The sequence below is a fragment of the Lissotriton vulgaris genome, chromosome 3_1, assembly GCF_964263255.1.
Source record: "Lissotriton vulgaris chromosome 3_1, aLisVul1.2, whole genome shotgun sequence".
Taxonomy (NCBI): domain Eukaryota; kingdom Metazoa; phylum Chordata; class Amphibia; order Caudata; family Salamandridae; genus Lissotriton; species Lissotriton vulgaris.
Genome location: NC_141689.1, coordinates 140,668,551 through 140,689,701, shown reverse-complemented (window position 1 = coordinate 140,689,701; position 21,151 = coordinate 140,668,551). Strand labels below are relative to the sequence as shown.

The window sequence follows — 21,151 nt, the reverse complement described above, 5'->3', positions numbered from 1 at the left end:
GACATTACATGGAAAAAACACTTTTTGAGAGTGATCACATTTAGAAAGAGATTTGGGAAAGAGTGTGTTTTACTTGACTTTGTAAGACTAAGAAGAGATAAAGGAGCACCCTGAAGCAGGTCTGCCCAGACATATATGCAAAAAATCGAGCTCGCAGTGGCCCACCCAAATGCACCCTTAGCCCACCCAAATAAAAATTCCTGGAACCGGGCCTGGATGCATGTGAGCACTGCGCATAGACTTTCTGCTGTCTCTGAAAGACAAGGAATCCAATGGGTCCGTGGCCTGGCCGTTTAAGATAGTCACTCCGTCCCTATAACTTCTTACGGTCGGGCTATTCTGGGCTGCGTCAGAGGCACAACCCGGAACTTCAGAGGTAAAATGAGGAGTTTAATCAGGGGGCTTTGCTTGACGTCATTCACAGAAGCCTCCCCCGGAGAACAGATGGCATGTCCCATGCACTTGGAGGGGAGCATACTGCTGTGCACCGTACCTTCTGTGGACGGGTCCAACTCTGTTTTTTCGGAGGGGGAGCGAGGTGGCTTATCTATCTGTTCTTCTTTCCAGGTGGCAGGTGCAGCCCCTCTGCTGTCCCTTGCTCTGCCCCTGCAGCCGCGCGCGCTCACAGGCTCGGGGTCGGTCCTCGTTAATGCTCCCACGGCAGCCTCGGGGTCGTGAATGCTGTAAAGTTGCCAATAACCACAGATACAGGCGTGCTGGAAACTGCTCTTTATTTTATGTAAATTAGTTCTATCAAGGAGCGCCGGCCGGCGCTGCCGTCTACATTCACTTCTCAGCGCGCAATGCGGGATGCGCGCGCATCCCGCCAACATGGCTGCTGCACGTCACGTACTACGTGACGTGCATAAACTAGAACACCCACTACATATCTCCCCCTTTTACTGAACCTTTAAGCAGGCACTTAGGAGTCATTGTCTAATTCAAAGTCTCTGAATCTGGAGGGCCTTACCACCTGCCTTCCGCTCCTGGTAACCCTGGGGGGGTTCCCTTGAGTCCCATAATTTTGCACTTCAGCTCCTTCCGTTTCTTCGCTCGCCATTCCATCATCATGCGTGCTTCTCCCTAGCCAGTCTCTCTCTGTTCCCTGACTCTCGCTCGCTCCTTCCCCTTCTCGCGCCATCTCTGTACTTGCTCCATCACCTTGCTCACTTACTCTTTGTCCTTTTCCAGTGTTTACATCGTCCACATCTTCCCATTCCGTTCCGGATTGCTCCCAGCTCAATACCTTATTGCACCGGGCCATGCGGTCCTGGGACCACACGTTTCCGTCGCTCAGCAAGGCCGCTCGATCATACACTTCTTTAACTTGCAACGGTTTGCTATATTTACTGTCCCCTTTCTTCTGTAGGGTGGCCAGCTTGACTCTCACCCACTCGCCCTTCTCCAGGCCTGTTTCTTTCACATTTCTTCGTTTGTTGTAATGGTTGGTGTAGATGGATTGTGCTCTTTCCAGGTTGGCTCTGACCACTGCAGGGGACCACTCGCTAGTGATGACCTTTTCCTTCCAAACTCTATTGTCATGAGTAAAGGGTTCTCGCCCCCTCAATATTTGGAATGGGCTGTACCCCGTGCCAGTGGGGGTTATTCTGTAGGCCCATATCATGTTCTCTAGTGCTTTCTTCCAGTCCTTGTTGCTGGATATGGCCGCTTGTATGGCTCCCATCACTACCCTGTTAAATCGTTCCACTAGGCCATTTCCAGCTGGATGATAGATTGCCGTGTGTTTGATGGTGATACCATTTCTTTGCATGAACTTGTTCCACCTTTCCGACGTGAACTGGGGGCCATTATCGCTCAGAATGGACTTAGGGATCCCTTCCCTGGTGAAGGTCTCTGACAGAAACTGTAAGATGTTCTCTGTGTCCATGGACTCGTCCACTTTCAACTCCGGCCACTTGGAATACTGATCCATGAGTACACACACATGGTACACAGACAAAATATCGATATGCAAAAATATCGAAGTTTAAATATCGATATACAAAAATATCGAAGGTAAGTAATATCGACAGTCTAAATATCGATATTGGTATGATATCAGTAATATCGAAGTTGTAAATATCGATGTTAATAATATCGAAATTAATAACTTTGATGTTACTAATATCAATTTTTAAATAAATTTAGTGTATATTATATTGTATTTATTATGTTTTATTATTTATTTTTAATGTTATTTTAATAAATATTGTCTTTTACTACTGTAGCGGGTTGTGGGTTTATAGGGGAATAGGGTGGGAAGTAATTTAATTATGTTAAATTAATTATTAATTAGTAGGAATTATTAATTAATTAATTGAGAATTAATTTTAAATAATTTTTAGTTAATTTATTAATTGATAAATATGTTCTGTAGCGGGTTATGGGTTTATAGGGGAATAGGGTGGGAAGTATTTTAATAATAATTAATTAATTGATATATGTTTGTACATATTTTAAATAATTAATTGGTAATTAATTTCTATTAATTAGTTAATTAATTATTATAATTTTGTTATCATATTTATAATTATTAATTAGTTGGTAATTAATTATTATTAATTATTTAATTAAATTAATTAAAGTAATTTTTATATATATTATTTATTGTTATTAATTAATTAATTGTGCAAAATAATATTAATTATTAAATTAAATTAATTACAGCAAATGTGCTAATATATTTACTTTATTGTTATTGTTAATTAATAATTAATTGGTAATTAAATAATATTAATAAATTTTGGGTACAGGGGTATTTTTAGGGTTCAGGGTCAGTTTTCAGTTCATGGGTACAGGGGTATTTTTAGGGTTCAGGGTCAGTTTTCAGTTCATGGGTAAAGGGGTATTTTTAGGGTTCAGGGTCAGTTTTCAGTTTTTGGGTAAAGGGTTATTTTTAGGGTTCAGGGTCAGTTTTCAGTTCATGGGTAAAGGGGTATTTTTAGGGTTCAGGGTCAGTTTTCAGTTCATGGGTAAAGGGGTATTTTTAGGGTTCAGGGTCAGTTTTCAGTTTGTGGGTAAAGGGGTATTTTTTGGGTTCAGGGTCAGTTTTCAGTTCTTGGGTAAAGGGGTATTTTTAGGGTTCAGGGTCAGTTTTCAGTTCATGGGTAAAGGGGTATTTTTAGGGTTCTGGGTCAGTTTTCAGTTCATGGGTAAAGGGGTATTTTTAGGGTTCAGTGTCAGTTTTCAGTATTTGGGTTAAGGGGTATTTTTAGGGTTCTGGGTCAGTTTTGGGCTTTTGGGGTACAGTCGTACAGGCTAAAAATTAAATAAATTTAAATTAAATCAATTAAATGAAATTACAAAATATAAAATTACATTAAATTATTAAGTTTTTAATTTATTTTAAATGCATATGTATTAGTTTTAATTTTTTAATTATGTTTTAATATTTTTATTTAATATTTGTAACATTATATGTATTTTATAATTATTTTAACATTATTATTAATACATTTAAAAAAACGATATTTTTACTTCCGTTATTTTTGTACTACGATATTATTTTTTCGATATTTTTGTACTTACCTTGTTAGGGATAGGATTCCGATATTTTTGACTTCGATATTTTTGTCCCGATATTTTTGTATGTCGATATTTTTGATTTCGATATTTAGTCAGACATTCCACACACATACTTCTGTGTGCCCTGGTCATCTAGGACGGGTCCCAAAATGTCTGCAGACAGTTCTTCCCACGGATTTGAGGGGGGTCAAACTTCCCTAGCGCTGGCCTCAATGGTTTTAGGGTCTTGTCCGCTCCTTGGCATTGGGGACACTCCCTGACATGCCTCTCGGCCTTTATGTCCATGCCTGGCCACCAGTAGTTTTGTTTAGCTCTTGCCTTGAGCTTTCCTATGCCTAAGTGGCCCTGGTGTAGTAGGTCCAAGAGTTTGGTGGTGAGGTTCCTTGGGGGGATCACTTTGTCTCCTCTGTAAATGAAGACCCCCTTGTCCCCTACTGACAGTTCTTCCCGCACTTCGTAATATGGCCTTAGGCTACCACTCACATTCCTTTTGTCTGGCCATCCTTGCACGACGTGCATCTTCACTTCCTTCATGTCGGCGTCCTCTTCGTATGCCTCTGTCCATTCTTGTTGGCTGATTAACTTCTCCTGGTCTTCTATGAGCGCCACTAACTCCCCCTTGCCTGCAGGGTCTTCCTCACCGGGCTCCATGGCAGCTGCTCTACTCAGGTAGTCCGCTACTCGGTTCCGGTTTCCAGGGATATACTCCACGTCATACCTGAACTCAAGTAACTTTAGAGACATTTTTGATATCCTGGGTGTGGTGCTGGCATGTCCGCTTGAGGTTAGTACTTTTACCAACGGCTTGTGGTCCGTTTTGAGTAGGAACCGGGTACCCCACAGGAATTGCCGGAATCTCGCCATGGCCCATACGACCGCCAGCATCTCCTTCTCAATCACGCTGTATTTGCGCTCAGTATCCGTCAATGCTCGGGATGCAAAACTGATAGTCTCCATTTCCCCCCTTCCTCGGTCCTGCATGAGCACAGCGCCCAGGCCCTTGTCGCTGGCGTCGGTCGTGAGCACGGTGGTGCCCTGTGGGTCATAACCTTTGAGCGGTACCGCTCCTGTGACGTCCTTTTTGATGGTTTCGAACTCTGCTTGGGCTTCCGGTGTCCACTGGAAAGCAGTGCTCTCCCTGGTCAGTAACCTCATGTTGTGGGTCTTTGAGGCGAAGTGTACCACAAACTTGCTGTAATACTCTGCCATCCCCAAGAACGACCTGACCTCTTCTTTGTTCTTGGGGGGCGGTGCTTCAGCGATGGCTTTCACGTTCTCCGCCTTTGGTGTGATGCCCTGTTGTCCAATTTCATGGCCTAGGTACGTTACCGATTGCAGGCCCAATCGGCAATGAGGCCTTTGTTCTCCAATGTTTGTAGCACTTTTTCCAGCTTCTGATCATGATCCAGCCTGTCGCACCCCATTACCAGGATATCGTCCTGGAAATACTGGACACCCTTGCAGTCTCTGAACAGTTGGTGCATCATTTTCTGGAAGACTGCGGCCGCCGAGGCCAGCCCGAACGGCATGCGACAGAACTGGTAGCACCCAAACGGGGTGATGAAGGATGTGAGGCTTTTGCTGTCCGGATGTAGTGCTATTTGGTGGTAGGCCGAGGTCAAGTCGATAGTGGAGTACCACCTTACTCCTCTGGTCTTGGCCAACATCTCCTCGATTCTGGGGAGGGGAAATTTTTCCACTACAATGTTTTTATTTAGTTCTCTCAGGTCCACGCAGAGCCTGACCTTCCCATTGGGCTTCATTACAACTACTAAGGGCGCCAGCCATTCGGCGCAGGTGATCAGCTCTATTATACCCCTTTTTTTCCAACTCTTGGAGTTCCATCTGGACTGCCTCTCTTACCACAATAGGTACATTCCTCACTTTGTGAGCCACTGGTACAGCTCCCTCCTTGAGCACGATCTTGTGTTGGAATTTCTCCATCTTTCCCACCGTGCTTCCAAACACCTTTGGGTAGTTCTCTTTCCATTTCTTCAGATCGGGCCATTCTTCCAGCTCTGTGAGTAGTATTTGCTCCTTTCCTCCTGGATCCAGCTTTATTCCCAGGTCGCCCTGGTCTAGCCATCCTAGGACGGAGGGTCCTCTCTCTGCAATGTACAGCTTGCACCAAGCTGATCGGCCCCTAAATTCGAACAACAGGCGTCGGAATCCCACCATTGGAATGCGGTCGCCGTTGTAAGTGACCGGGCGAATGTCTAGTTTCTCCAACTCTGGCCCCAACTTGGGTTTGAACGCTTCTTCCCATACTTCCCGTTGTACAATGGTGAATGGAGATCCAGTATCTGCCACCACTGTGATGGTGATCCCGCCCATTGACATGTCCAGGACAGGTTTGGTTGACCTCTTCCCTTCCACGCTCAATACCTGGTCATATATGCATAAGACGGTGACCACCTCTTCCTCTGCGACCTCCTCCTGGTCTTCTTCGCCTTGGTCGACATATTTCACCACGTCCTTAGGCTGTTTCTTCCGACACACCTTCTCATAGTGGCCCAAGATGCCACAGTGTAGGCACTTGGCTCGAAACGCCGGACATCTTCTATCATGTGCTTCATGGGACCAACTTCCACACCTGTAGCACGTTTTCTTGCCCTCACTGCCAGTCTGCTTCCCTTGCCATCTGTTGGTTCCTTTGGTCGTCGGATTCTTGCCTCTCTGGTCTTTGCGGTGGTGTTCCTCTTGTATTCTGTTCACCATGGTTGGGGTGGCCATGTCCTTCTTGGTCGCGTCTGCGCACCTCCGTGCAAGTTCTGCCCTAATTACAATGACCAGCACATCTTTGAGTGTGGTGTCGCCGCTTGCCCACAGCTTGTCTTGAACATTTGTGCTCGTGGTATGCATCATAATCTGATCCTTGATGAATTTGTCTTCCCACAGTGCGTATTTACACGTGGCCGCCAGCTTCCTCAAGGCCGCTACATATTCTTCTATGGATTCTCCCGCCCGTTGTTTCCTCTGCTGGAAATTAAATCTGTCCACTGATACACAAATGGTGGGACGGTAACGTTCATCAAGGTCTTCCACTGCATGGGCATATACGTCGTTGTCGGGGTCTTCTCTCTTTTTGGGCACCAGACTCTTGTAAATTCTGAGTCCTTCCGGTCCTAAGTTCAGTAGTAGGATGCGTTTTTTTCTTTGTGGGGTGAATTTTTCTTCGTTTTCATCCTCCAGGACCCCTATGAAATTATCTATATATTCCTTCCAATCCTCCCACTTCATCAGTGGGTCTCCAGGCTTCGGTAGGAATTGCACAGGTGCGATTGCATATCCTGCCGGTGTACTCATTCTCACCTCCCTGGTCACTGATGCCTTGATGTCTTTGCCGGTGGGGCTACCTGGAGTGCTGTCCTTTATCCCTGTGCTTGTCTCTGCTTGGGGACTCTCTGTGCTAGTCCCCACCCCTTCCTCTTTGGTAGCCAGCGCTGTTCCTCACTGCCTTATTTAGCGGGAATGTGATGCGCTTATACTGGCTGCTGTGGGGTATCTGCGCTTCTGCTCTGGCCTATTCGCCGCCTCCGTGGGTGGCCCTGGCTCTACCACGCTCCTCGAACTCGCCGTACCTGGGGTGTATCCTGACGTGTCCCTGTGGGCCTTCAAGGTGGCTGGATTGTTCAGGGTAGCTGTTTGCCCGGGTCTGGATAGGCCTGCTTGCTTCCCCTGTTGCTGCCCACGTGGGAGGGTCCATTTTTTTTCGTTGTTTTATTCTGGATGGTGTCCTCTGGCTGGGCACATCCCATCCCCATCGCCACTGTAAAGTTGCCAATAACCACAGATACAGGCGTGCTGGAAACTGCTCTTTATTTTATGTAAATTAGTTCTATCAAGGAGCGCCGGCCGACGCTGCCGTCTACATTCACTTCTCAGCGCGCAATGCGGGATGCGCGCGCATCCCACCAACATGGCTGCTGCACGTCACGTACTACGTGACGTGCATAAACTAGAACACCCACTACAAATGCTCCCACGTTAGCGGACCCCGGTGCAGGGGACGAGGCTGTTGTGATGTGTCTGTTGTCCATAGGGTGTGGCTCGGTACACTGCTGCTGCTCCTTCATGGCTGATAGGTCCAAAATGAAATATGAGCGCGTGGGTTCGTCACGCGCACCTTCGCCGTTCTTTTTTTAAATGTTTTATTTTTAATTGTATTAATTACACGCGTGCGCCATCGTTGACTTGCCCTGGCACCGTCTGCATGAAGCCTGGCTGCTCTATCAATGCGAGAGGCGACAGCCGTGGCATGTGCGCTCTTAGGCGGCAGCATTGCGTGCACAGCGCCGAGAGTGACTCACGGGCCTCCAAGGGACTCTTTGGGGGGTGAAGGCTTGACCCCCTGGAGTGGAATGAGGCCAGCTCCTGCTCATTTGTGAAACGCGCATTACGCGCTACCGCCAGGCCCGGACTGGCAAGTCCGGGCACTGGGCAATCCCCTGGTAGGCTGGACGGGGTGGGGGCCGGTTTTCTGTCAGGGGGGCCGGTTTTGTGCCAGGGGGCCGCAGGGCCGGTTTGGAATTAATTTGGACCTGTCCCTGGTGACACCGTGACAGTCTGCGAATAGCAGCTAATTCTATCTGCTGCATAATTAATGCTAAATGTGCTGCTGTGCCTGTGTGTGCATAACGCTGGCAGTATTCCATGTAAAATTAATTAAATAAATGCGCCACCTGCTGCTGTTCACGCAGATCCACGGCTCAGGCAGCGCTCAGATGTCCCCTCCTCCGCCTGGCCCCCGCGCCTGCGCGTGGCCTAGTTCACCCCTTACTAGGGTGGGGTCGGGATTTGAAGGCCGGGCTCGTGCTAAATGCGCGTGCGAGAGGTCAATGAGGCAGACACGAGTCACGAGTAGAGGACAGAAAAAGAGCGAGGCACAACATTTAATTGTTTCTAATTAGCCCACCGGTCCCCTGTCTGCAGGTGAGTGTAGTCATGCTAAATTGTAGAACTGTTTACCCCTTTTTATTAATAAAAACACTTAGCTTTCAGTTTCCACACTTCCAAAATAATGGGAGGGGTGAAGCGGGCGGGCCTGCGATGGGAGAACTAAACAAATGAAATCCAATTAATTAATCCGTCCTCCCGACTCTGAACCCTGACTGGACACTGCCTGGCCTTCCATAGCAGAGCATAGTTGGGCGTAGTGAAGGTGCCCCGGTCCAACTGCAACACTCAATCAAATCTGCCGGAAGGGGCCTCAGTTCCTGTAACCGAAGCTCTTCCTACCCCCTAAGGCCTCTACAACTATGAACGTTAGCGGTTATGGAGGCCCATAGTCACACACACCAAGGGGAACACAGACTGGCTTTAAAAAGCAGGCCCGCAGCCCCTCCCTTCCCGCCCTTGTTAATTCCACCCAACTACATCAGTGGCGCCTCTGCCCCCAGCTATCTCACCAGTGGCCCCACCACATTTTTTGCTAAATATATTGATATGTGGGAATCCTGCACACTGTTATTTCACTATTGCCACTATCATCACAATGTTCTACCAGCAAGTGATGTTGCAATCTCAGCGAAGAGGTCATGAATTGACTGGGCACGGGTTCTGTAGTCCCCTTCCTGAGAACCTGTGTTGCTAAATGGTGTGAGCAAAGTACAACGTTAGCGCTTCATGGGCAGGATGAGGACACTGGTCAAAAACGTCAGGAACATCCACAGCAAGGCAGTGGCACAGAGGGGCAACCTATGGGCCACGTGAGAAGCAGGTGACTCCTGAAGCGGTTACTGTTGGGCGATCTAATGTGTTTGCGTCGGATGCAGTATCACACACAAGCGTGGGAATGTGAGCTGCACGATACGCTTGCACTGGTACACAGCATGATAAACTGGAATGGGGCAGCAGCAGAGGACACACTGGTGAGCGCTCATGCACGTCGATTACACTTTTGGGCAGTGAAAGGAGCTAGCACTGTGAACACTGCTAGACCACAGAAGACCGTATTTGAAGCAAGTGGGCCGTTAGAAATGCTGGTGCCAGCAAGCAGGTCACAAAACTGACACTGGTGAGCACGATGAGATGCTGCAAAAACATGCGACAAAATGCAATTACAAGTGAGACGCAGTGTCTCTAAAACTGGAGCCAGGGAAATAATAAGCAGGGATAACACAGCAAGGTTTTTGCTAAAGTTCTGGAAACCCTTACTACGAATATAGGAAGAATGGTTTCATTATGACTCTGCACTGCTGAGATTTCTAAATTAGAGCCGGACCAAAAGGATGATTTATTTATTTAAAAACGGGTTTTGGTTGGAGCTGTGTCTGTGTGCGCACAAAGCTATTTGTGTCAAAATCTGAATGTAATGGTATGTCTTATGGCAAAAGTGAATCATTTTGAGATATGTTTATTTACACACAAGAGTTGTGTTTAGCCTGCTTCCAATCTTTTAATTGTGACGGCTAGGAGCGTTGAGCGACATGGAGATAAAACTATTTGCAGAGAATAACATATCTTGATCAAGCAAGGGAGCCATGATTAGCATAGAGGTCTCCTTGTTCGTCTGTGTTAACTTTTACCAGAACTAGGCCACATATCTCCCTTATGTGCCTTGCATGTAATGTGTGAGGTGTGCACGGCCTCTCTCTGTAGCTGGCACCGATGCAGTCCTGGTACCTGGTAATTATTGTCATGTACATTTCACACCGTTCACAGGCAGGAGGGTGTGCAGCCAGGGTGCTTCTCAAAGAAAAAGAGGACTTTACACACAGCTGCGAAGGTAATTTCTAAAGGTAATTTACAGAGTTTTTTGTACAGGCTTTGTATGCATTAGTATAATGAAAGAGTAATGTACATACGATTTTTTGTAAGAGCAGTGGTCAGCAGCAGCATCATCCAGGAGTTTTAAGCATTGGTCATAGTGAAAGAGCACCCAGTATTTAACAAAATACAGCGCCAATGTGTTGGTTTCTTACAATGGAAGCATGTTGCAAGAGCATCATGAAGGGTTTTTTCATGGCTTTTCAATGTGCAACATGATGGAAGGGCAATATGTACATAGAAGATGGAATTGTTCACAAGAAAGTTTTCGACTTTGATATCTACCTCTATGCATTCCGCAAATGTAAAAAGTAGTTTACAGCCCATGTCCATCCTGAGCCTAGTGTTTATGGCCTGACAAATGGCTTTAAGGAAAGCAGCCTTTTCAGCCCCTCCCAAATGCAAGCAATACATTGAGGTAACTCTGAGGGCATGAACGCAGGGCCTGGAATCAAACACAGCAGAGCAGATTGACAATTCAAAGAAGCATGTATGGCTTCTGGCTGTAGTGTATGTTGTGTAAACTTTCAGAAAGGAAAATCCACGAGGCTCCCGCCTTGCCTTTGATTCTAGTTTTGTGACCATCTCAGGGAGTTTGCAGTTGTTATCTGTTTCTTATACTATAATTTATACATTACCAATATAAGATGCAGAACTGAAGTGGCTTTTGCTAGCAAGAAGTTAGAATATCTTCTAAAATATATTTTTAAATGTTATTTTTGTTGGACAGGAATGAATGGCAGCGAATGTGTTGCATGTTATGTGTTAATTACTTTACCCACAATATATCTAAAGACGTATGCTTTACATATTCCAAGTTTTATATAGCTCTTTATTAAACCTGTTGCTTTCTGAAATTTGCTTGAAAATGCACCATTTGCCCACTCTTGTTTTCAAAACTTTCTCCAGGGGAGACTCGAACTGCCCCCCCCACCCGCAGCCCCCCTTATGACTGTTGGTTTTACCACCAGCCACTCATCATGAACAATTACACCTCACCACTTTCATATGTCCCCAGCCACCACTGGAATCCAGAACAACTCGCTACTACTTGGCCTCTCGACCCTTTCACCACCTGTGGGGAAACTGGAGTTGGTAAACTGGAAGTGTAGTTTGATAGTGAACATTTATTTGGCCACTGTAAATTAGCACTTTGTCACATATGTCTGTTTATCGGTTTTCTACCATTTCACCACTGGCAGAAAACAGTTCCAATTGGTGTATTATTATAAGTGCTCTGATTTAATGCATTTAACTTTCCTGCTAGCTTCTATAGATCTCTAACATCAATGTGGGTTAATGAACAAGCCGCAATGCAGTTGTGTTCGCAAACTCAGTGTCATATTTTTTAATAATATTTTTATAAGGGCAAGTAATTACCTTTTTATATCCTATTATTGTCATTCCTTAATCCAGCTAAGTGCAGTGCATACAATCTCAGCAGCTTGTTTGAGCTGGTGCAACAGGTTAGTAAGTTAATGAATTTATTTTATGAAATGTAAAATGTACTACCTTAAAGTCTACAAAGTACATTTTTGTATTTTCTCTCTTAAAACTTTTAAATGTATACATCCTATTAAGTACTTCAACCACAATTAGCAATTGTGCTACTCAGGAGGGTTATAGCTTTCAGATCTGTAGGATGATGCTTATGTTAACACTAGGTTACCATAATAATATACAGAAAGCAATTATGAACCAACCTTAACACAAAACCTCACTGTCTCTGTTCTTTCACAAGACAGCGTTAGGATTTTTCCAAAAAACAGGTGACGCAGAAATTTCTTAATTCCACTTGGTCTGCTGGTTCAGGCATCTGTTCGACTCCAGCCGTTTAGTCTTCATGAGTCAAGTACCACTGTAATAAACTCCATTTTCCTACTTTGTAAGAAATGTGACTGAGTGCCTAGAGCTGCTGACTTCAGAACCTGGTGATCCAGGTTTGAATCATGTCTTTGGTACAGTGCAGCCAGCCTTGCAGACCAGAGTCTGAAATTATGGACTGTTATATTCCATATAGGTACTAGAATATAGGCCTCAGTAAATTTGTTACCCTTCACCTATATTCTCTCCCTCCATTACACTTAAAATAGTGCAGCACATGAACCTACAAGCAGTGTTTTTTTATTGTTACACACGTTTACATGAAACGCTTTGACAGCCACTGTCCCCAAATGTGATGTGTATGTGTGTGGGTCTTCCTGGGAGGTCGTGCCACTAGACAAGGCACACACTGCAGGAGTGAAAGCAAACAGAGAATGTTTACTAACATGGTGCACTCCATGAGACTGCATGCAGTGTTCACCATTTTGATATGAAAACCCTTAGCTCCAGACATGCCCCCAAACATGCAGTCATGACCTGTCACTTCAAAGCAGCTGAACATATGTAATTATCCTTGCTTCTAGAACAACTATGCCATAACAGAGTGGCCATGCATATGATTGCCCATGTATATAGTCTTTGTGACTGGGGGTACCCATTTCTATCAGAGAAACCAGAAAATGTTACTCTCACTTTACTTTGTTCTCTCTGATTCACTACTTGTGTCTGTTTTTGGTGCTCTCTGAAAGAATGCCTATGGGTACATATGACTGGGTGGCTAACCTGATGTTCTTTAAGGTCATCATCTACTATTTACTGTGCTTTAAAAGTTGATACAATTTGAATATGTAATGAAAAATGTGCTGTAAAATTTACCATTTTGGTCTGTCATTTTCCAAAATTTTCTTGGGGGGAGGACCCCCCCCCCCACCCCCCCACCCCCCCCCCCCAAACCCCCCGAATGGCGTTCGGGCTCGCGTGCTACCTACGCACCGGATGGGGGCTGGTCTGGCAAAATTTGCCAGGGCTGCTTTCACTTCCCAGTCCGGCCCTGGCTACCGCTACAGCAGGGAACGTTTACCTTTCGTGTTACCTCGTGCTCTAATATCTAGCGAAACGAAACGTTCTATCCTTGACCTAAAAGGATAAAAAAATAATAATAATAAACAACGTTGATGTTAATAAGTGGTATATAAGACGTGCAAGGTTGAGTCTGCCTGGCTCCGTAGGCAGCGGCCGGTTTCACAACCAGCAGAACCAGGCTCGGGCCCGCTGTTCCTTGAATCTATACATTATGCAGTTTGAGCTACATCCTTAGATGCAACGTTTCAAAATGACAAAAGCTCGATAATGTTGTTTAACAGGAATTTAAAAAGAGCAAAAAAGCATCGACGGGCACTGACGCCGTTTCCTTTAGGTCTTTGGCTGTGTTATGTGTCCTCTACGTATCCTGGAGAGGCACCAGGCAGGGATGCTGACGGGCAGAGGGGCGGCCATAGGCTGCATGGAGGGGCTCGGACCCGCAGCCCACACGATTCTGTGACGTCACTGAGGGCTGCGGCAACACGCATGAGCCCCAGTCTGTTCCGGGGGGCACATGGAGGCGCTTAAGATGCGCAAATCATGGCTAGGCAGACGATGGTCCACAGAAAATATTGGGCATAAGCGCATAGTGAGCACATATAGCACTCAAAAATGCACCCGAGGTGAGGGCCCATTGTCCAGTGATTGGGCATGCACAGATCAACATTCAGGCCCATATATATCAAGGTTTAGTATTGTTCTTGCGGCAAGCAAGGGTGCCGCAAAAACTAAATGAGATTTATCAAGCCCCTAGAAGCCCCCTGCGTGGCCCTGCAGGGCTGGATACGTCTAGAGTAAGGCTGGGTTGAGCCTCGTGTTACTCTGTGGCAAAGAAGCAAGCCATGGGTGGAGCGTCGGTGTTCCCACGCGTGCACCCGTGCATTCCGACACCCCTCCAGATTTACCAGCATGTGTGGGGGGTGCACAATTCTGACGCATTCCCAGGTCTACCAGAGGCGCAACTTGGAGAAATGTCTTTATTTATCCTCATTGTTTCCTCATTATAAGAGTGCTACTTCGTGCAGCACACTGAGAAAGAAGAACATTCCACAGACAATTGTGTTTTGTCCAGGAAGCTTCCCCTTCTTGCACAAAAACAAAACCTTTCTGCAATGCAGGCACACTTGCTTCATGGTGCAAGGGTGCCCTCGCTGGTGCTAGCAAGCAGTGTGTGCCTCCGCAAGGAGGGGGATACGTACAATTAAATACTTCACCTTTCAATCAGATCACATTGTCTGACACAATATAAGTTCTTAAAAGGCCTTTACTTGGTAGTAATTTCAGATTGATAATAGTGCTATGTGAGCCTGAATTACCAAACACAGACTCTTCAGGGGGTCACCCTGCTGGGAAGTGAATTTGTTATTTCATTCCTACACCCCGTCCCATTACTAACTGGTCCTGCAGACTGTGGGAGTTGGGGCACAGCCTCTTGTGGTATAGAGAGGCACAAAAAAAGGGTAATTTCACTGTGTAAGAGGCAATGCTTCTATTGCAAGATACAGTCCAGTGGTTTCAAGCCATGCAGTGTGAGTTTCTCAGAGATGAATTTACCTACCTACCATACCAGAACAGTTGTGCATGGTGGCACAGTGATGGGGGGAATGCTGCAGTGATCATTCCCTGAGTTCAGCCTGGAGGACCATGGAGGCCCCTTTAGCAGCAGCACAATTATTATTTGATGTAGACGTTGTTCCTTTATCCTGTGGGATGGTTGGTGCTGTGGGTGCTCATTGTCACAAACTGGTGACCAGACCCTCTTCATTTCCTGACAGGGGTCAGTGTGAATCCAGAGAGGATCAGTAATATTCATCGTTGGGAGCAAACGCGCCCAACTTGCATGAATATATACAGAAACGTAGGATGATTTCTGGTCACTTACATTACCATATGACCTGATAGTTAAGACAAATCACATCTCCCAAATAATGGAAGAATATATCTCTTGCAAGCTGAGGAAAATTTAATATTTACCCCAATCAGGAAGGGGACCATAATGTGAACCGGTACAAAGGCAATATTGTTCCCACACATTAATGTGGAAAGACCATGGGGCAGGAGTGGATGGAGATGAAGGTGCATGGAGCACCCTTCTAATTTTAGAGACAGGTTACTTCACCCCGAAAGGTACCACCTTGTGCCCCAGTGCATGTAAACCCCCACACTGGCAGCTAGCATAGGGAGATATCTTTGTTTTAGAGGGGGTACCAACCTGCTGGTTGTCCTGACCTTTTAGCCATACCTCTGATGCCCATTATGTTTTTTGGGAAGTGACTAAATCTTCACGTGGTCCCCGGTAGGGACAATATGCTAAGCCTTTTAAAGACTGTATGCGTCATTCCGATGTATGTTGAGTTGATATATGCTTGTTCTTTATTTGAAGTATTCCATGTTGGCTGGGTCCTTGTGCCCTGCCTGCCCCAAAGGAGATGTACATAGAAAATGTACATCCATTCAAGTTTCAAAGCAGATATCCATCATAGAATGCACACAATGTACAGAGATTAATGTGATATGTTATTGTGTTAGCCTTGTCCCCTAAATGTTGTCCTGAAATAACATTTGCAACACCCTCCTGCAATAGAAGTGTCGGTCACTGCCATAGCAGCTGTGCTGGTTTGTGTTTAAGGAAACAAAGCCATTGCACGATTGATTGCACTATTGTATGGAGACATCCTAAGAGCTGTAACATATGTGGAGTGTGGCATTGATTTGACAAAATCTAGGATACTTCAAAAGAATGACTCGACCACCCAGCCCATGATGCCTTGTTTAAAGTACGGTTTGAGGTGGCCTCTGCCCTCCATCTGTGGGAGGAGGAGATGTCCAATAGAGTCATGATCTTCATTGTCGCTGCATGAAATCACAGAATATCATGAGGTAACGCCAGGCTCCCATGTCAGATAACTTACTGTAAATGGCAACTGGGCCAGAAAGGGACATTTCCAGGATTGACAGCACGATGACCAGAGAGTAGATTAGGATTCGGGGTGCCATGGTGCCGGGTCTGATGATGAAGTGTTCTTCCTGCAGAGGATGGCAGAGAAAATATATTTTAGCACTTATGTAGAAAATACAGACAACTTAAAACCCTGAATATCTGAAGCTACAACAATCAACAACAGCAGCAGCAAATAAGAAAATAAAACAAATTGCTGCTGTATCATTACCGTGATGTGCACATGCAGTAAGGTAGGGATAGAGCAGGGAGGAGTCTAGAATGGAATATTAGGGAGGTCATTATTGTAAAATAGTGTTTTGGTGAGTAAAGGAGGCCTAGAGGAGGGAAGAGCTAGAAAAGATATTATGAATGTTGGCAATTTCAGCTTATTTTGCACATCTATTCATTTGCTAGGTGCACCCCAAAAGGTCACGATTCAGTGTTTTCATTTATGTTCTACTTTAATCCAGCTGTAGTATTTCATAAATAATCTCCTGACAGAGTGAATTTATAGTATATATGGATTTTTTGGGCTGGTTGATTAATACAAACCAAGAATTTCAAGGACTCGAAGAACAAAATAAAGAATTCCCTAATACGATGTGTGGTGGAGTGGTGTTGCTCACTGGTTAGAGGCGGCAGACCCAGAAGCAGAGAACAGCCCGGGACCAGGGTTCAATTCCTGACACGGCAGGGTTGTGAACCAGGGTCAGCGGACTCGATAATTCTCCCCTCGGTGCCTACTCTTGCCAGGTATCAAGCTTGGCAACTCTGGGCATTAGCTTGCCTCATATCCACAACGGCCCCCCACAAACGCGTGGGATGCCTGGTTTCACCTTGGAGATACCCAGGAGGGAACATCTCACAGGGAAAGCCAGGACAGGTTCCCCAGCGGTATACAGCGCCAGGACGCCTCCGGGTAGCAGTGCGCTTTATAAGACATACACATTTACGATACATAATTAGTTTTATACATTATACTGCCAGATGTGCGATGTGTAGGTAAGAACAGTGTGTGTGTGTTTTAAAATGGGTGAGGATGTGCACTTTAACATAAATGTTTTGTTTGCTGTGTATTGTGCCAGACACACAGTCTTGTGGGCCACTTCAGCACGCTGGTATCATCACAATCAACCATACAGTCACATGTCATTTATTTATTTAAGTTTGCAGTTTTATATATAGCACAAACTTAGCCCAAGGGCATCAGAACACTCTACATTAGAACTAGTAATTTACAGCAGAGCCCCATGTTGCAGAGTTTTTTTTTTTTAAGGCATGTGAGGTTATGTGATATGTCCACAATGAAAAGATGTAGAGTCATGGCTGGGGGTCAAACATGGGGGTACGTGTGCTAAGCAGACTCAAGTGCTCCGAACTGGGCTTGCAACAATTAAAATGCTTATGTGCCAAGCTCATTTTCAGAGTCAGAGAGGTTTTTTTCTGACTCCTAAAATGAGACTTCAAATAAGGTTCCAATTTGGTGTGTGGAAGGGGATGGTTGCAGGCAACCGTTCCAAATACTGCCTTGGTATCTCAAGCATCAAAGTTTTCCAACTAAAGTCTTGTGGCATATTTTACAACAGCTCAAAGTAGGTAGTAATGCATTCACAAAAGGGAAAGGGCCCCCTTGGCATCCCAACCCTTTGTGAATGTAAAAAAAAGTTTGTTGGAGAGCAGGTAGTGGTCTGATTCCATTACGAAGTTTGGGTTGCATTTAAAAAATAAAAGGTTGTTTTTATTAAAAAGCAATCTGAGATTGAGGGGTCTGCTGACCCCAGCAGGCCACTGTCCCTGTGATGGCCTCCATTGTGCAATCAACCTCAATCTGGTCTCATTCGGATTTACAACTATTCAGAATGTTAAGAACCAACCTCTTAGTTTATAGGTCTGTTATCACATTTATTTAGTGGTTGCAAACATACAGGCCTCAAATTACCACTAGGACCAGTAAATAGTACATCTGGCCCCTACTTACAGAGATTCAAATCTCTCGCCATTCTTCGTAAAGTTTAGTGAGATTTGGGTGACAATATAAACATATGGACTGGAGATAATGGTATCATAATATAGCCTCATAGCCCGCCGTAGAGGGTTATACTAGCTATTAAAGGCCGTCTCTAGCGTTAAAGGCCCCGAGCTGAAGGCGAGGGCCTTTAACAAGTGAGAGGGACTTTAATAGCGGTATAGCCCATCTACGAAGGGCTATAAGGCTATTAGAACATTCTGCCACTAGAGGACAGAAAGTTCTAATAAAAAAAAAAACCTTTTGGAAGCGTGAGTGAATTGGAATCCCCTCAGCCTCCCTGAAACTTTTGTTCACAGCCAGAGCAGAGAACAAAGAAACATTGGAATTATTGTTAGTGTTTGCTAATGAGCACATTATGGTTGTCTCTGCAGTGGATACTTCAGCTGTGACTTTATTCTCAAAGACAGAAGAATACAAGCAACACCAAGGAAAAGCCTTCTTCTGCCCCATGAAATGATACACTAGCATAAATGGGTCCTATATTCCATCGGAGCAGGTAGTACATTACCTTTGAGGTGGGGCTTTGTTGCAATGCAGAAAGATTCCTCAGTGAGTTTGGTGCTCGCTGCTGATGTCTGTGTTGAGTGAATGTCACACTTTGAAAGTTTGGCTAGACCAGCTCAGCTTATCTAAAGAATTATGAACTGAGTAACAATAACGTGGGTAATAGTAGCATTTATTATTTATAACACTTAGAATTGCCAACATCTGCTAAAGTAATAATTTTAAAAAGCAAGCTTTTCGCACATCTCACAGGAGACGTTTTCCAACATTTGCAATTTATATTTCTCTCAAAACAATTGTTGCAAATACAATTTCTCCTTTTTGTTGTAGATTTATCACACAAGATAACATTTAACAAAGATTTCCTGCTGAGGCATCTGATTTTCCATCTATTCAAACTCCACGAAGTTGCAAAGAGAATACACCTGTGAAGGTCCTTTCTGCTCACCTTCTGTCGGATTCCTCGATGTCAGGTCTCTCCGTTGTAGGCTGCTGTCACCAGTCAGCTCAGGAAGGATCTCCCAAACTAAGTGAGTGATGGTGTCAGATCTCACCTCTGCCTGCTGTTCGGTGGGATCTCTCCCACACTCAGTGAGGGATGCAGGAGTAGAGATCTCTATAGATATAGAACCTGCAATGCAAATTAGGGAGAATGTCTGGGATGAAACACAATTTTCAGACAACCAAAGCCATCAATCACATGAAACACGTCAACAATCAGTGGAGAATCTTGGCAAATACTGGTGAGCAAAAATCTTGCTTCATCACGTTTGGGCCTGTTGTGTGCAGCTCAGAAACCGACTGTGAGTAAGACATGCGATAAAAAAAAGAAAAATGTCTAACACAGTTTATTGATCTTAGCAGAGCCCTGCCTGTGCATTAAACCATATTTATGCATTCCAATAGTAGTGCACTCTCTAATCAAAGCACTTAGGGCCACCTGCATAAAGCAAAATACTGTTTTGAAACCGGTATTTTGCCATTTGGGATGCATCAATCCAAAAGCAATTCACAAAATAGGTAATCGCAAATTTTGCAATTACCTATTTTGTAAATGCAGTTAGGGAATCCCCTAAATGCGATGCATTATGCATTCGCAAATAGAGTTTTTGCAATTTGGCATCGCAAATTACCATCAACTTCAAGTTGATGATAATTTGCAGTTCCTTTGAAAACTGCAAAAATGCATTTTTCAAAGTGCATTGTGGTGCATACACATGCCCTTAGGGTGTTTGTGTGCACCACAGGTGCATAATTACCTTTTTTTGGGGATGCATCAGGGTGGCCTTTTGGATACCTTTCCCCCTTGAAATTGCATGCGCAATTTGCTAGTACCTATTTGGTAATCGCAAATTGCAAATGCAATCCTATTCAATTACTGTAGGCCTTTAGGCCCATAGGAATTAATGGGAAGCCATTCCTTAATGGCAAATTGCAATTTGATATTCGCTATTAGGGAATATATGGGAATTGCATTTTTTTTTGCGAAACCTACATGCACAGGTAATTGCAACTCAATAGCGATTCCTTAATAATTGCGATTAAGGACTCACAATTCCTTCCATTGAAGCATGTGCCGCTTAGTGCTGCATAAGTTAGTACCCCTGTTTATGAAATAAAGACGCCACTGAAAATTATAGAGACCAAGGACATGCATAAACCTGGGAAAGACTGGAAGCAAAATGGAAAGGCTAGGACATATGTCTAAGCAACCTTCTAAAATATTACTTAAAAGCTCTAAAACATAATTCGGGCTACTGATTTGGCTAACATTATTGATTTGTATTGCATTCCATACAAAAGAGCCTAATAACTAACATCGTATACCATTTAGCAACACTGGGTTCTGGGTTTCTCTTGCATCTGATGTTGCACCGCGCCATGAGCTCAGTGTGCACATCATTCTGCGCACATCTTTATGCAACTGTGCAAAATATATTAAGCTGGTGGTAAAGTGGAAATGCAGCAATTTGACATGGCATGTAGCAGTAAAACACTTTGCATTAAGACATGTATGAAGCAACTTTCTTGTGCACTCTTCAGTGACATGGCTGCAGGCATTTGCTATGCTCACCCTTTAAACTAAAATTCTAGGTAATTTTTAGAATGTGCCAACATTCAGGACATTGTGTCTACCAAAAATAGATGCAGGCATTTTTACCATAGCGTTGCATCACACTTGTGCCACACAAGGGGCTCAATGGCAAAGCAACAACAATGCCAGAAATATCAAGCCACGCAAGTCCACCTTACGTGGTCCTTAACCTCATCACTGCTTCTGACGGGCAACGGCCACCACATGCACTACCATTGTAGTGCTGCGCACGTTCGTTTACCATCGCGGCCCCGCCTGCTCAATAGAACGTTCAGCACTGGCGCTGAACGTTCTAAGCAGTTGAGAGGTTAGTGGCTTGATATATCTGGAGTAACAAAAGGCAGCAAAGTCACTGCCTTGAGTCAAACTCTGCCCCAGAGAT

At 44.7% G+C, this 21,151-nt stretch overlaps 1 protein-coding gene across 1 annotated transcript in view; it reads right to left on the bottom strand.

Annotated features, from left to right (window-relative positions):
- Positions 1–16,197, bottom strand: part of LOC147726103 (uncharacterized) — a 53,442-nt gene extending 37,245 nt beyond the window's left edge. Inside the window, exon 1 of the mRNA XM_086962880.1 lies at positions 16,113–16,197. Coding sequence (XP_086819006.1) covers positions 16,113–16,197 — 85 coding nt within the window. The remainder of the gene's footprint in view (positions 1–16,112) is intronic.
- Between the last annotated feature and the right edge of the window lie 4,954 nt (positions 16,198–21,151).